The following is a 16,202-nucleotide window of genomic DNA, read 5'->3' on the forward strand; positions in this document are numbered from 1 at the left end:
CTTCTTTGGCTTACCTGCTTCTTTCCTCTTCTGTGTGTACTTCCCCTCTTTTCACATTGTTCTTACTCAGTCTTATCTGCTCACCTATCTCTCTGCTTCTCCACCTTGCTTGACAAAGCTCTACTCTGCTTTATGTGTTTTTCATCTTCCCTGACACCACTCTGTTTGCTTCTCTCTGTACCAGCTTCTCAGCTGGTGTAAATTGGTGCAGCTCATTGACTTAACTGAGAATCTGGCTATCCCCCTTCAGCTACTTTCCTGTCCTTGCTTTGCTTTATGTCTTCTTTTGGTTATGCTCCACTCTTCCCTTATTCCTAGTTTCTTCTCTTTCTTCGTTCCCATATGTCTGTTAGCCCCCACCCCAGCTCCAACAATCAGATAATAAAAAGAACAACATGGGTTTTACAGCTCGCCAAAGAGACAGAGGTTGAAATACTGGCCGGTAATAGTAGAGCTTCCTTTGACTTCACTAGGATTTTACCCAATATATATATATAAAATAAACTTGTTATTGTAAAAGCCAGTGGACAATACTACCTCCTGCCAAAATTCAAAATAGCTTTCTATACCCTTTTCCTTTGAAACCACTTTCAAACTTACTGTAGCTATGTTATGTCACCTTTTAACTTCTAGTGAGAGTTTTCAGAAGTAAACTGATGGTAGCTGTTGCTTGAATGTACATTTTGATGATTCTTAATAGTAATAATTCCTTTAAAGATGATTAATGAGTGAGAATGTAAAATGCTGAATTTCAAAATAAATCAACACCCAGAAGTTGCTAAAACAGTGTGCAATATGGAAGTAGAATGATTTAATATGCCATACAATTTTATTTTTGAAGTGATATTTGAAACATTGCTTTTATATCCTGAAGCCATATAAAATGTAGACAATTTTAGTCTTGAGTTGCAAAACTGAGTGAACAGCTCTGGAACACTTCTCTAATATGTTGTTTCTTTCAGTATTTATATTGCTTGCTATCTTTTCTTAATAATTTCCCTGTCTTAATTCCAAAACTTCAGAGTCTGTAAATCAGTGGAAGAGAATTCAAAATATATTTAACAATTCTTTCCTATGAAGAGAGTAACTAAAAATTAAAGGAGCCTGGCCAAAATTTTCATAGATAGGTGCCTAAAATTAGATTCCTAAATCCATATTTAGGTACTTGATCATTTGAAGAGCTGAGCTCCCATAAATTCCACTGAAGTCAATCGGAGCTGCTGGGGGTTCAGCACCTTTGAAAATCAGTCCCTTTTTAATTCAGGATGCAGGAGCCAACTGTCAAAGGTCAAAGTTACGGATCAAATTATAATGAATAAAAGAATAGTGGACTTTTTTTTTTTAAAAAAAGCAAAATAAAAAATAAGTAACTGGTTTATGATACTTTTTTGTACCTCAAAGTCTTGTCACAATATACAAGGGAATAAAGCTTCCAATAAGCATGCAAATTGTTTTAAACACACACATCTGCACACGTATACAATGCCACATGTAGAATGGCCAGGGTAAACGAGTGAACAAAGCATGCATGAGTTAAGCACCTTGACACTATACTGCCACTGTCAGCTGATGAGGAGGACATATCCATGCTGTACATTTTACGAAGCCTAGGTCGAGCGCGCTCACTTGTTTTAGGAACAGTGTCTGGTCCATCTAAATCATCAAGGGTTGACTGCCTTGAGAACAGCATGGTTGCTTCAGTGTAGCAGCTAGCAGCGCAAACAGTTATAAACACAATGTTAAATACCAATGACATTACTTCATATATAATTCAGTAAATGAATGTGCTCGCCATGCAGAAAACACAGACACAAAGACAAAAGGTTCAGAGAGAAGATAAGGACCTGATTAGAGTCACCACCAAAACCAAATTCTTATGTACAGCTGGTTTGTGACTATAAAAATATAGAAGCCATAACTACTAATCATAAAATGTAATCGCTATGCATATAGATATGGGAATCAATATAGTCTCAAAGTTCCCATACTGCCTAGAGACAACAACTTTGTACAAGTGAGAGTTTTTAGTTTTGTTTACTTTGAATAAAAATTCCAAAAATTCAATTAAAACATTTTGGAAGCTGATTTCCTCTGTACAATATCTATTTTATTAAAAATAGATTCTGTGGAATTCTTTTATATGGGTGCAGGCCAATTTCCTAAAAGAGCTTTCAAAATTAAAAAAACCCTCATGTTCTACTAATAGAAAAAACAGCTTTCATATACTAACCAGTCCTCTTTCAGCACAAAAGAGCCAAATCACTTGATGAATGCCAAGTATAATTACCATTGCTTTTGATTTTGTATCTAATATGATATTGTATAATATTGACATTGATAATCATTTTAAGAAAATTTTATTTATTTTGAGTCATTTAAAAAAATATTTCCCCCATTATTTCAAAATTTGTAAAGCACACAATATCAAAGAAAGGAAATTTTCAGTTAAACCCTTATCTCCTTTCACTTGTCACTACAATGGGACAACAGAGGCATATACTATACATTCAGGATGCTATTGGATAAAATGAGAAGTGGATGAGTTATGAAAAAGACAACACTAATGTAAATACAAACATTAGCAATGGGAAGGAAGCAAATACATTAATGACATATGGTAGGTAACCGCAATGTAGTTTGCTGTAATTGTGAATGAAGTATGCAGATGTGCATGAACTGAGTAGAGGGAACTATTTGGAGTTTTAATCCAGGCAGTCTCCTCTCTGGGTCTCTAAGATTCATACGGGAGAAAAGAAAGCACCTAAACAATGAGGGGTGATCCACACTTAGGATCTGATCCTGCACCACTGAAGTCAGTGGGACTTTTCCCATTGACTTCAGTGGGTGTAGGATTGAGCACCTGGAAGGTCCACCCTATACATGGATCTATAGGGCACTCTAGCTCTAATTCTTTAAATGAGGTTTTTGGTATTGAATTACAGGGAGCTGTCAAGCAGACTGTGTACTTTTTAATGATATTTTAGTGTCCTTTTTAAATCCAAACTCCATCTCACCATCTTTGTTGGGAGCTGGGTTTCTTTTCTGTAAGCACCTAGAGGCAGATTTGTAAAGGTATTTAGGCAATAAGCACCTTGTGGGATTTTCAAAAGCATCTAAAGCAAATTAGGCATCTAACAACCATTGAAATCAAGCACTTTTGAAAATATGGCCCGTTGCCTTTTTTCACTTTGGTGTTTAGTTAACCCACAATATAGTTATTACCTTGTAAAGTTACAAGTTCCTCTCTAAACATATATATGTGTGTATGTAGACATGTTGTCTTGTAAATAACAGTGGGGAGATACAGGGAAGGGAAACTAAGTAACTCAAGCTCTTGTGCCAGGAACAAAAGCCGACTCTTATACCATAAGGAGTGCCTCCACTGGTAAATTTTCATTGAAAAAATGTATTCCAGTTTCCCTCAACTGCTCCCCACCTGGAGGACTTGATCCGGCTCCTGTTGAAGTCAATGGCAAAACAACTACTGATTTAATTAGGTGCAAGATTAGGCCCTGAGTTAGTCGTTGCAATGATTATGATTACATACATGTTTAAGGAAAGAACAGCTCAGTGATCAGAAGGAAAATCTACGTCTACTGAGCAGCTGATCAGAATCCTCCAAGGTTTGGAAAGCGGCACCAGATTATACTCATAGCACAGTAAATGTGCTTCCGAATGTGTAGCAACCTACACCACCAATAAGCTGGTAAGGAGGATATGATCTATATTGCGATGTACAATTGGCAAAGTTTGTGTTGACTCAGTCACTAACCAGCACATACATTTATCCAGGCATATCCTTCCAGGTCACTTTTCAAATTGGCATCTCTAGAGACTTTGAAAAGCATTAACTTCTTTGAAACCATTCAAAGAATAGGTATTTTAAATTGAAATGTGCATTAAAAGCCCAAGTCAAAGTATTTGTAAATAAACTTAATCAACTATCCATTACAAATGGGGATATATTTAGCATAGATGTTTTTTATTCTGAATGATAGGATTGGGTAAGAAATTTCCCATTCTGTTAGCTGCATTTCCAACAATGCTACCTTCCCTGGATGACTTAGTAGCCAAATTTTAATACCTACAATTTGTGGGCCAGTTAATCACTGTACATAGGCATTGAAGTTATTGTTACTAAAAACATTCTTGGAGTTTTCACACAGCTTTGGAATAAATTGCCTGGTGGCAAACTGGAGAATGGGGCGTGGCCAGCACGGGCTGTGTTACAACACTGAGCTGCCTACAGAACTGCAGAGGGGAAGGAAACAGAATTGTGGGAGACTCTAGGATGAAGAAAAGGTTTGTTGAGAGCTCCTGAGCATCACACAGTTCCTATTAAAGTCAAAGGAAGCTGCAAGAGCTCGTTAGGTGCTGGATACCATTCTGGATTTGATTCTTGTTTTGACATCTAAAAGGTGAAATCCTGACTCTGCAGAAGTCAGTTGGAGCTTTGCATTTGACTTTAATGGCGCTAGAGTTTTACCCTCTATTTCAGGGGTGGCCAAACCTATTGACCCTCTGAGCTGCATACAACAATCTTCAGAAGTTCGAGAGCTGGGGCACACCTACCGGGGCTCAGGGCTTCATCCCGCTCTTGTTGAAGCCCTGAGACCCCGCTCCCCACTGAGCAGAAGCCCCTACCCCACCACCCCTCTGCAAGGCAGAGGTCCCAAGTTCCTCGCCCCCCAACTCTGGTAGGTGGACAATAGGTGTGTGTGTGTGTGTGTGTGTGTGGAGGGCTCTGTGACCCGCACTTTAATAGTAAAATTGCCGCATGTGGCTTGCGAGCTGCAGTTTGGCCACCCCTGCTCTATTCCTTTGTAATCTTAGGCTGCATTCCACAAAAGACAACTAATTGGACTTTATCAGCTCCCAGCCATTTTACCTAAATTCATAAGGTATTTAGTTAATAAGTTAACTGGAAATAAAGGGCAATGAGTTCATTATGATGCTGGCTTGAAATATTTTCTGGCAGGGCACAGGAAACAACTAGTTATAAGAGGGCAAAATTGTCTTCTCATCTCTTCTGTGCCAAACTCCACTGCCTACAATGTCCTCACTTTGCATTTAAGATGCCCAGTGCCATCAAAAATACAATAGGGATCCACAATGGACAGATCCACTCTGATTAGAGAGAAGAATTTTCCCCTTAAAAATTAAAAAAAATTAATATGATAATTTTACTGACAGGACCTTTATAGAAGCCAGACAGATGTTTCAGTGTGTGATATTTTAAAGTGTAACTGCCTAGTTTGCTTTTTCAGAAAATAGTCAAGCAGACTCCAATAGAATTCAATGGACATTTGCTTGAGTATAAACTGAGTTAAGATTTAATTATTTTAATTCTGAAATAAGCATCCAGTTTTCCCCCCCATTACTAAGCACCTAATTAGACCAATCACTTATATGCCGAATAAAATCCGAAACATGTGGTCCACTGACTATCTAGAATGAAAACTTTGTACTGGGACAAACTAAAGACCTAAACAACAACTTAATTATAGAGGAAACTGTCCCTCGGAGCATCCAGATACTGCTTAATCTTCAAGTGATGAAACGGGGATTAATCTCAGTCACTCTGAGGCTTGGAAATGAATTGGTATATAATGGTTAAAAAATTATTTGAATCAGATTCACTGGAAGTGAAAAGTACCAGTAGGAAAGAAAGTTTATTGGCTAATACAGAAATAATATGAGTATAACAGTAGATTTCACAAAAATAATAGAACTGTGTATGAGAGCATGTTAAATATAAAGCCCAAACTGACGCTTGATGACGTCAATTCGTGTTTTGTCATTAACTTCAACTGGAACAGAATTGGCCTTACAATTAAGAAACATCGGCATATTTTAAAAAGTAATCTTGTTGACAGGACAAGCTCTATATTTAGCAAAGGAAAAAAATTAGCAAAGGAACTGGTGCAAAATCTGATGAGCTTTTGAGTGGGGTTTTTGAGATGATAAAGTTCTCTCACCGTTGTTTGGGCAATGCAAAATGTCACTCACTTGTGGTCTGCAATACTTTGCATTGCTAAAAAAGCTCATGAGACCTCTTCATAATCCCAGAAAGAGACAGGCAAGGATGCTTTTATAAACAGACAGAAGATCTATCATTAGATCTAAGTGACTGGTTATTGCTTCCTCCATTTAGAGGTCATTAGTGATGCAGCAGATGCACATACTCCACAAACACTACTGATACACAAACATGTAAATATCTATTTCCAGGAAAAGAGTTTGAGATTAGAGAATCAATGGTGACAATACTTCTGTTGTTCATTTGTTAATGTGCCCTTGTGACATCTTATTTTGGGGGAAACAAAGTTTTTTCAAAGATTATATTAGTGGGTATACAACAACTGTTAAAATAGGTATTATGATTTATCTTCTTGCCCAGCTTTGGTTCACCATCACCATCAAAGTCTAAAGGTTTGAAAGGAGCAAGTAAGGTGTCACTCAAAAGGGGGGCTGGGGCTAGCGGGGAGGAAAGTGGGAGGAAAAGAGGTTATTCCAACCAGAATTGCTTGGATCTCAACAGTGGATACAATTTTACTACACAGACTGAATTCAAATATTGAATTTACAAGATTTACATAATTTTTTAAATTATGTTTGGCAACTGACTTCCTTTTATAAAACAAAATTACCCTCCCCAACATATGGCTTTCATTGTTGTCAGCACTCCAGCTAACACTGCCATATTGCTACTACACACTGCTAAACAGCTGATTTCAATTTCTACTGTACACCAGTGCAGTATATATTGGGTAATGTGACTGAAATATTATTTAATGAAAATGGTTTTGTACCTATAAGTACTCTCTCTTTAAATGAGCAGACGAATCCTGAGAGCCAAATTCTACCACTTAGATATCCATGTGAGACTCAAAGTGAAGTCAATGGGTCTAGCATTCAGGTGAGAGCAGAATTTGGCTGAATGATGTTTTTCCTATACTGTCTGACCCCAATGAATTTTCAGACAACACATGCAGGTGCTATTTCTCCTGGTAGTTAGCCATGAGGAAACATGTGCTGGCTTTATTACTCCATGAAATAAAGAATTTTGACGGTTAAACTGCAGTAAACTATTGAATGTCTTATGAGTGCCAGCATTGACCCTGGTGGTTTGTTTGTTTTTTACAGCCTGTGGAAATGCTGGGTAATTTTGTGGGTATTTTGTTTATGCACATTGCTTACACGTTTTTATTTCAGATAAGTGTTCAGACATTCAGTTACACTTACTTGTGAATAAACTATGAAAGGAAGACAAGCCCTCCACTATTTTTATCCTGTTAACCTCTGACCATATGTCATTAGTAAAAGCTGAGCAGAGTTACTGTACATACAAGCAACTGAGTTTGCAGGGGAGTATCAAGTGTGAGAGGCTACTGCCACACTTCAGAGAAGAAGAAACTGCAGAAAGCAACTATCAGATTATCAGAGGTCTCCCCCCTCTCCCCTTCTGACACTGTAGAACAACTTCTGCAGGATCTCAAAGGTCAAAAACGCATTGGACACAGAGAAAACAGGATGTTCTTGTAACACGGGGAAGTGGATGAGTGAGAGTCTGCATGTGCGAAACAGCAAGGATGTGCTAAGGCTTTGGCACTGAGCTCTGCAGCATCTCTCTCCAGGGAAGTGCGGAAAGGCAAGGTGGGTTTTTACTCCTGGGGGGATTCTGCATGACTGTGTGCCCATAGAAAACGCCCCCTCTCCCGCAGAATTTTTTTTGGCGGTGGGGATTTCCCCCTCCAAACAGAGGTGAGGCATGGGGGGGAGACACATGGGGTTATGTGCCACTGCCCCCCATTTGCCTTTGTCTTGTGAGGGAAAATTATATTCCCTCAAACCCATGTAGTTTCCCAGTACAAAGTCCTTTTACTCAGGCTACGTTCAGGAGACTAGAATTTAATCATCCAGAACAAAACATTGGTAATAAATGATGGAATTCCTTCATTCAGTGCCTATTCTCACAATCAAAGTGAAATACCACGAAACTGTCTTCAGTATATTAATCTCTGTAAAATAGTTCAAAAACCCTCTAGAAGCTTGTTATTTGGTATTGACATGCAGAGGAAAATTAGTTCAGCCAGATGTCCCTCCCAGAGCTTGGTGACCGTGTTGCCCCTGCAAAATATCCATGCAGCCCCTCGGCTGTGCAGGAAAAGGACTGAGGTCAAGGGTAAGAGGGAACTGCACTAAGGAGTATGTCCCCAAACCTCCTTCAAAACTGCAGACAAATGGAGAGAGAATGGAGCTTGAGGTAGCACTAGCATGAGTGGCATTCGGTGACTCCTCTCCGCAGAGTCATAGACCATAATTGAGAGCACTGAGCCAATGACAGCATGGCAATTGCTCCTACTGCAGAGTGTAGACAGGAATCATCCATGCAGCTGCCCAGTACCCATGAGCTTAGGGACCAGGATCCCTTCAGATTCCTGGCTTTGTCTTCCTTTTGGGGCTCTGCTCCATGCTCCCTGCCTACTTTGCACTCCAGCCAGGTCCTGTGGACTGGTGGGGGTGGGGTGGGGGGGTTGGTGGGCGAGTTGGGAGAATAAGAATTAATTCGCTCCCTTTGTGCACTTTTGCACAGAGGGAAACACATGGGTCTGTCAATCTGATCCTCTTTTATCTACTGTACAGTGACTGATAAATCTGATAAATCAAAGGATTCTTCAACTTCAGATGTGAAATCCAACATTATGCAACAATTTCTTAACATAATTTCTATCACATGATTTTTCTATCTATTCAAAAACAAGTGCTTTGTTTTTACAACAAAATACCTGGAAATACTGTCATGAGAAGCAGCTGAATCTAAACTATCCATCCTCTCAGATGCCTGTAAACTAGAATCTTGACCAGGATTTTCATCAATTGTGTCCAGTCCTGATTCCTTAGAAAGCTTCATCATATGGTTCTGGTAATACATATGGATGCTCTCACGAGTTGGAACATTCCCCTGAGAAAGAAAGAAGAGCTATAGTAAGGCATTTGTGTTGTGTGAGATTTTGGTTTCTTCAGTTATTTGGCTGCATGAAATGAGTCTTTGCAAAGAATAAACTGGCAAAAGCCCAAATTTCCTCAAGCCCATTTCAGTCAGAGTCAGATTATGATCTCATTTACCAAGGTGTAATTGAAATAAAAATGTGTTCATAAAACTTTCCCTGTAGAAAGAGGCTTCACTATCTATTCTCTCAATGACTTCCCGGTCCAATTTGTCAACAAAAGGATGGTTTCATTAACTGTAAGCACAACCCTGAGCACAGGAGCCAAGCAGACGTCTTTCTGGCTATCACAATTTTACTGATGTTTCCTAAGGCCAAACAGTATCCAACTCACTCCACCAATAGCTGTATTGACTTTGGAACATGCATTGAGTAAGAAGTTTGCTATTTTGCATAGTCATTTTTCTGAGTTTTATGGAGACTTTATGCACAGATTTCCTTAGTTCAGTAAAGTGATCAATTATAAATTACATGAAAATATGTTGGTCTGTTCCTTTGCTAGTATTACTTGTTTGAATTTCAGTTCTCTCTCTCTAAATTAAATTTGATTCAAAACTTTCTAAATTTGAAATCTTGACAAAAAAGAAACACATTTTAACCAAAAGTTTTGGGGAAAAAATAATTTTAAAAAAATAATATTTACCCACTGCTTCTGCAGTGAAATTATAATCAAGTGTCTGTGACATTATGCCCCTTTGCCTTTTAAATATTTATAAAGGCACGCATTCAGCATTATAGCTTTTTTGTAGGATCATAATAAAGAAGAATGGCCGTGAAAGCAAAAGCACTCTATGTTTTAAATGTATATACAGGAGTGACTATATTAATTTATATGATAAGCCACACATGCCCAGTGTGAGCTGCATTTCTAGGCGTCTGAGCAGATCCAGATTGAGCCAAATATTTGAGCAGTTATGAACAATGCTATGCCTTCCTCTCTCCTGATGTGATTTCTGAATGTCTACTATAAATCCCTCTCCTCAATGGGAGTTTCAGAATTAAATCCCTGAGCACATTTGTTTTTCCAATCAGTCGCTTTGGGCTCAGAGACAGAGTGCTGAAACTATTTGTATAGTGTAGGTGCTGAGAGTCATTGAACCAAACTGTAAACCCCGTATATGATGGAAACCACTTCAAGGCAAGGGGTGCTACAATACCCCTAGTTCCAGCACATATGCTCAGAGCCACAGTTCTCGAGATTTATCTGTTTGTGTTTTTTTTTAAATAGAATGCAACAGAGGATTACAGAAATCAGACTATTTCTAAAATCTGTGTAAGTGAGACTTTTAAAAATTTCCATCTCTAGTACACTGCCTCATATTAAGTTGAAAAGATAAACCTCTCATTTATCACTGCAATGCAAATGGTACGAGCAAAAGTAAAACACAACGTATGTTACCTTTTTAATTTCCCTGGTCAGCATGCATCTCTCAATTCTCAGCACAGTAGAGATATCAATGTGCTCTCTTGAAATGGAATTGAGCCAAGCTGTAAAACTATCTAGTGTTGCCAGGAAAAGGACCCAGGTGAACTTCAAAATATTAAATATTCTTTTGATGATATTATCTGAGAGGGGAAATAAGTGATAGAGTTAATGAACATAAACTTATTTTATTCACATGATGATCCTGTTCTGACATTTCACAAGAGCTAGTTCAATTTTTACTTTATTGAATATAATAATCCAGGCTGCAAGACCTCTCTCTATCAGCAACAGGAATGTTTGGAAATGGCTGAAAGCCATGTGGTTTGTTGGGGCTATCTTCCTACCTTTCTATGGCCAGGACTACCCATGAACACTCAGGAAACTTAAAGTGAATCAACTAAAGGTGTGAAGTCAATGTGCGTAAATTTATACGTATCAATACCCCCACCTACCCCACAACCCTCCCAATGTGGCTGCTCTTATTCAGGAATAAAATGGCCTTAGTTTGCTGTAACTTAATCCTGGGGGATTAACAAATTTAAGTTTATGTGCATTGAATTCACACCTTTAGTCAACTTGTCTGAAGTTTCCTGAGTGTTCCTGTGTAGACATGGCCTGTCTGACTAGTGTTTGTAATCTTGGAATGCCTTTTTCTCCTCTAAAAGGTTGATCCTGCTAGTCTCATAAGTAATCGTCACCAGCTTCAGAGGAACTCCTCAAGTGTGGAAGGGTTTTGCAGGGTAAAGCCCTAAGGGCTAAGCATCTCCTAAGAGGTGCAGATAGCCTCAGTTCCAGCAGCTCAATGGAAGTTGTGGGCACTCAGCACCTTGTAGAACTGGGCACTTTATTCATCCATTCGGTACATTCATTTTCTTCTGTCCAGTGGAATTTCTCCTAGCCAGTTCTCCTTTCATGCCTGGACCTTGCTAGCCTGAGCTGGTATCTTTGACCTGCCTACAGTTATTACTCTTGTATCTGGGCTACACGGCCTCATCTCATGAACCCTCTTTCTCACATATCCTGCACTGTGTAGTCAGTTGACTTCTACTCTCAAGTCACTTCACTAGCTGAGATCTTACATATATATTCCTCTTCCACAATAAGAGGTAAATGTTGCAAGGAGCGGTGTTTAACAACCACTGCATCTAAACACATAACAGTAGTTTTAGTTGGATTTCTTTTTATGGTTTCAATTCAGCAAACTTGGACTGAGGAGTACTTTCTGACTTGAATAGTGCTGTTGGCACTATCAGTGGTACTTCTCATATGAGTAGGTGCTCCTCTGGGTATTTCGGGGTTTATAGAATCATGCCACTATTTGCAACCCATCTCCATCCCGCCCTCTCATAGTTTGACAATGCTTTATGTGCTGCACAAAAGTGCTGAAATCCTCTTTCCAAACCAAAATCTAGCCCTATGTTGTGGTTTCCAAATCTGAAAGAACCAGATATATGTATCTAATGCTGACCTAGTGGAAGAATCTGCAATATGCAGCTAAAATGTTTACAGTATTTATTACAGAATGGACCTATGTCAGCATTATAGCTCTGCTGTTGAGAAGCTTTTTAACAGTGTCAGTAACCAATGTCACCAGACTATGTTGTTCAGCACTTTGGGATGTGAGTAGTTTGTGTTTTAAAAGGCATGCAAAAGTTGTACACTAACAAAGTAATATGCAGTAGATACCTAGAAATGTTAAAAACAGATGCATTTCTAATTCAAGGAGCCACCCCACTGTTGAATGATTCCATTGACCCTCCCCCCGTCTCCCCCACTTTTTTTGCATTATCGTTATCCAATTGCTGTTTTCACTTCCAGTGCTTTTCTGTATTATTTGGGTTTGGAGGGATTTTATAATTTACTAACCAAAGCATTATTCCTACATACTTTTAGGTACTCATATTTGGGCTAACCAAAATCTTATCACTATAAGTTAAAGGTAAAGTTTAATTTTTGTTTCTGATGAGCACTGCAATTTCTTTAAACTTCAGACATGGATGCCAACTCCATGGGTGCTCCAGGTTGGGAAAAAAATAGTGGGTGCTCAGCACCCACTGGCAGCCCCCCCAAATCAGTTCTTCCCCTTCCCCCCCCCCAGCACCTTCTGCCCGCCAGAGATCAACTGTTCAGCAGCATGCAGGAGGTGCTGGGGGGAGGAGCAAGGGCAAGGCGTGCTCGGGGGAGGGTGTGGAACTGGGCAGGGCAAGGGTGGAGGTTTGGGGGAAGAGGTGGAGTGGGGGCAGGGCCTGGGGTGGAGCAGGGGTCGAGTACTCCCTGGCAACTCAAAAACGGTGCCTATGACTTCAGATGTACTCATGCACAGTTTAAAAGAAAATGTGATTCTCTCTCTCTCTCTCGCATACACACACAGAGCATGTATGCAGACAGTATATATTGTACTGAAACATGCCCTCACAATTGATGGGGTACCATTTACACTATTGAGATTAATTGTGGGGCAGTCTCTGCTTACTTACAAACAAGAAGTCTATTTTACTATTCAGCTATTATAGGTATCCTATGGTCTCACTGAGATGCTTTGCCAGTGACTTCCAATCTAATCTAGAAGGTCATTTTTCTCTCAGGATTGGAGGTGATGTAGTATACATTTTTAATGAGTCTGTGGCTGTTCTGTTCTCTGTCACCTTTTAAAAACAATCTTTTGGGGATCGATCACATGTAAACATCTTCAGAAAGGGAACGATTTATTTTCTGGAGAGACTGTTATACTTAAAGGGTCAAATACTGAGAGAGAATGAAAACCTGCTGCCCCCATTGACTTTAACGGGAGTAGCAGGTGCCTAGCAATTTGGTCCAAAGCTGTTAACTAGAAGAACCCTTTCTAATAATGTTTCCCTCCAGTTTTGGTAACACTTTCTTCAATGAGTTTTATCTAGGGGATGGGTGAAACAGTTAAAATCAAATATGAAAGATGCTTCATGCTTGCTCCAATCAAACCCAATAATAATCCAATTAGCATCATATTTCCCTTTCCTCAACCCTCATCAGACCATCCACATTCACTGAAATTCATCTCCGTATGTTAGTTGACCAAGCTACGCTATGAGATAGTAAAAGCCGGAAGAAAGTAAGAACCTTTTCTTCTTTTGAGAAGTGCTGATCTTGTGGGAAAGGGACAAGGTATCTCATGCTTCTGACCTTTGCGACCTTATGGTTCACTCTGCGGCACAAGTTTTGCTGGAGAGTAGAATGCCCTTTTCATTATAAATACAGGAGATCAATAGCTCTAGAAGAGAAGGTCACACTGCAGCAGGTGAGAACGGGTCAAGGCTAGACTGAAGAGGAAGCCACCATCCTTCTATTCACACCACCTGAAGCCAAAGAGCCAGTCCTGAGAATCTGACCCACATGGTTAGTTTTAGGATGCGGCATAGCTGTACTCATTTCTTAAGTTGGAGAAACCCCTTACCAGCTTATTGTTATCGGCCAAGTTTTTGGCTGCCTCTTGTGAGTTGCTGAGCACTCTCAAGTTCCATTGGAAGTTAGAATCAATGGGATTTAAGGTCATTCATTACCTTGCAGGAGACATTCAACTTCTTGCAGTATTGGTCCCTAACTGAGCCAGAACAGGGTGCTCAGCAGTGCACAATACAAAATAAATATAGGGTCCTGGCTCTACTGGTCTTAAAATTTGAAGGCCAGATCCTGCACAACAGAAGTTTTGGCACTGACTTGAACGGAAGCAGGACTGGATCCTAGATAGGCAGAATACAGTATACAAATATATAATACATATACATCCACTGGCCAGAAGACTATGCAAATGTTGATGTCTGTTTGATACACTGGGGAAGAGCTTGAGAGTATTTGCTTCTATTGTGAAAGACCTTTTCCTTGGGATTTTTAAAACTACTGGATAAAACACCTGAAAGTGAGAACACTTCTGTACTGTCAGGGAAGTGGACTGGATGATTTAGTAGGTCATTACCTCTTCCTCTGTGATTTCATGAATGAATATGTCTGTATTTGGTTAGACTAGAGTCAGTTGTGATTCTGACTGAACAGATGAAAGCTGGAGAGAATCACGTTGCTTGTATGTTGCCCTTGGGTTACTTACATATTGACCACATGGTAACGCCATTTATCCCCGCAATCACAATTACAATGCAATACTAGCGCAGCCTTCCTTCTGCCTGCATACCTGGCCCATCTGATTTCTTTTTGACAGGTTCATCTTCTCTCTCTTCATGTTCTACATCAGTAGCACCTGCCAAATTAAAATTTAAGCAATGAGTAAAGCCTTTCCCACAGAGGTTAACATGTAAATCCCACTAGAACTGAAGAGAGATTTCATGGTTATTAAAAAGTACTTGGATACATCCATTCTTAGCAGAACAGGTTTCTCCAGATCTCACAGGATCCAAGTGGGAGAAAACATTCTAACAACATAGTTGGAGTTGGTCCATGAATGATACAGTTTTATTTTTTGTAAGGACATTTTGTTTAGCAATTACTTTAAAAGCCAGATCCTTAGCTGGGTGTAAATCAATGCAGTTGCATAGATTTCAACCGAGTTATGCCTGTTTACAGCTGCTGAAGATCTAGCCTTAAAAGTTTGCTGGTTAATCCTCTAGAAACTTTAATATGCTAGCATACCTTTTTAAACCTACATTTGCCTTTAACTCATTGAACTCTAATACTTTCATGCTGATTGAGAATAAATGAATTGACAACAGCATGAAGATGGACCCGATTAGCTGAAACAAAGCAGAAGGGTTGTTTTGAATCTATCATGTGCTGTTTTATTTAAGCGTAACAGTCGTTATAGTGCAGACATTTGCCATTAAAAAAAATCACAGACATGACTAAGTGGGTCAAAGAAGTGACCCAATAGTATCTGATATATTAACATAGCTGTTGTAGCTTTAGTGACAGAAGAGAATTAAATAAGTACCAGAGGAAGGTACCAGATAGAGGGACTTCTAATGTGACTGCTTCAGGATGAATGTTTTTTTCAAATACACATTGGCAAAAATACTTCTGATGAGTATTTCTGTTTTTTAAATGCAGCAAAAACTCAAGAGTTGTACATAATTTACAAACTAAACATTTCAGAGTACATAAACAGTTTTGTGATGCTAAGAAAAGAATGTTAAATTTGAATGTTTTTTCTTTGCTGCCTGCCAAATGCTGCCTAACAAAAGCCTTATTAAAATCAAGATATATCACATTTACTGCTTCCAAACTATCCACTAGGCCAGTAACGCTGTCAAAGAAGGAAATTAGGTTGGCCTTACATGGTTTGTTTTTGACAGATCCATGCTGGCTATTCCTTAAAATCTTATTGTCCTCTAGGTGCTTACAAATTGCTTGTTTAATAATTTGTTCCAGTATCTTTCCAGGTATCAAAGTTAGGCTGACTGATCTATAATTCCCTGGGTCCTCTTTGTTCCCCCTTTTAAAGATAGGCACTGTGTCTGTCCTTCTCCAGTCCTCTGGGACCTCACCCATCCTCCATGAATGCTCAAATATAATTGTTTCAGCTAGTTCTTTAAGTACACTAGGATGAATTTCATCAGGTCTTGCTGATTGGAATACATCTAAGATATATACATATTTTTTAACCTGTTCTTTCCCTATTTAGGCTTGTGTTCCTTCCTCCTTGCTGGTACATGTTAAATGTCTGGTCACGATTAATCTTTTTAGTATGGTTGCCTGTTACACCAGGGATTGAAAGAAGAATGAGTTTTTGCTTCTTTGTTTGTTTAAAGGGGACTTCTGAAGACCATCCAAAAGCATACACA

At 39.2% G+C, this 16,202-nt stretch overlaps 1 protein-coding gene across 1 annotated transcript in view; it reads right to left on the bottom strand.

The window, feature by feature from the left end:
- Window positions 1-16,202, bottom strand: part of PIEZO2 (piezo type mechanosensitive ion channel component 2) — a 364,496-nt gene that overhangs the window by 32,373 nt on the left and 315,921 nt on the right. Inside the window, 4 exon segments of the mRNA XM_065398323.1 lie at window positions 1,542-1,709; window positions 8,790-8,965; window positions 10,411-10,577; window positions 14,600-14,665. Of these exon segments, the coding sequence (XP_065254395.1) occupies window positions 1,542-1,709; window positions 8,790-8,965; window positions 10,411-10,577; window positions 14,600-14,665 (577 nt within the window).

Source organism: Emys orbicularis, chromosome 2 (genome assembly GCF_028017835.1).
Source record: "Emys orbicularis isolate rEmyOrb1 chromosome 2, rEmyOrb1.hap1, whole genome shotgun sequence".
Classification (NCBI taxonomy): domain Eukaryota; kingdom Metazoa; phylum Chordata; order Testudines; family Emydidae; genus Emys; species Emys orbicularis.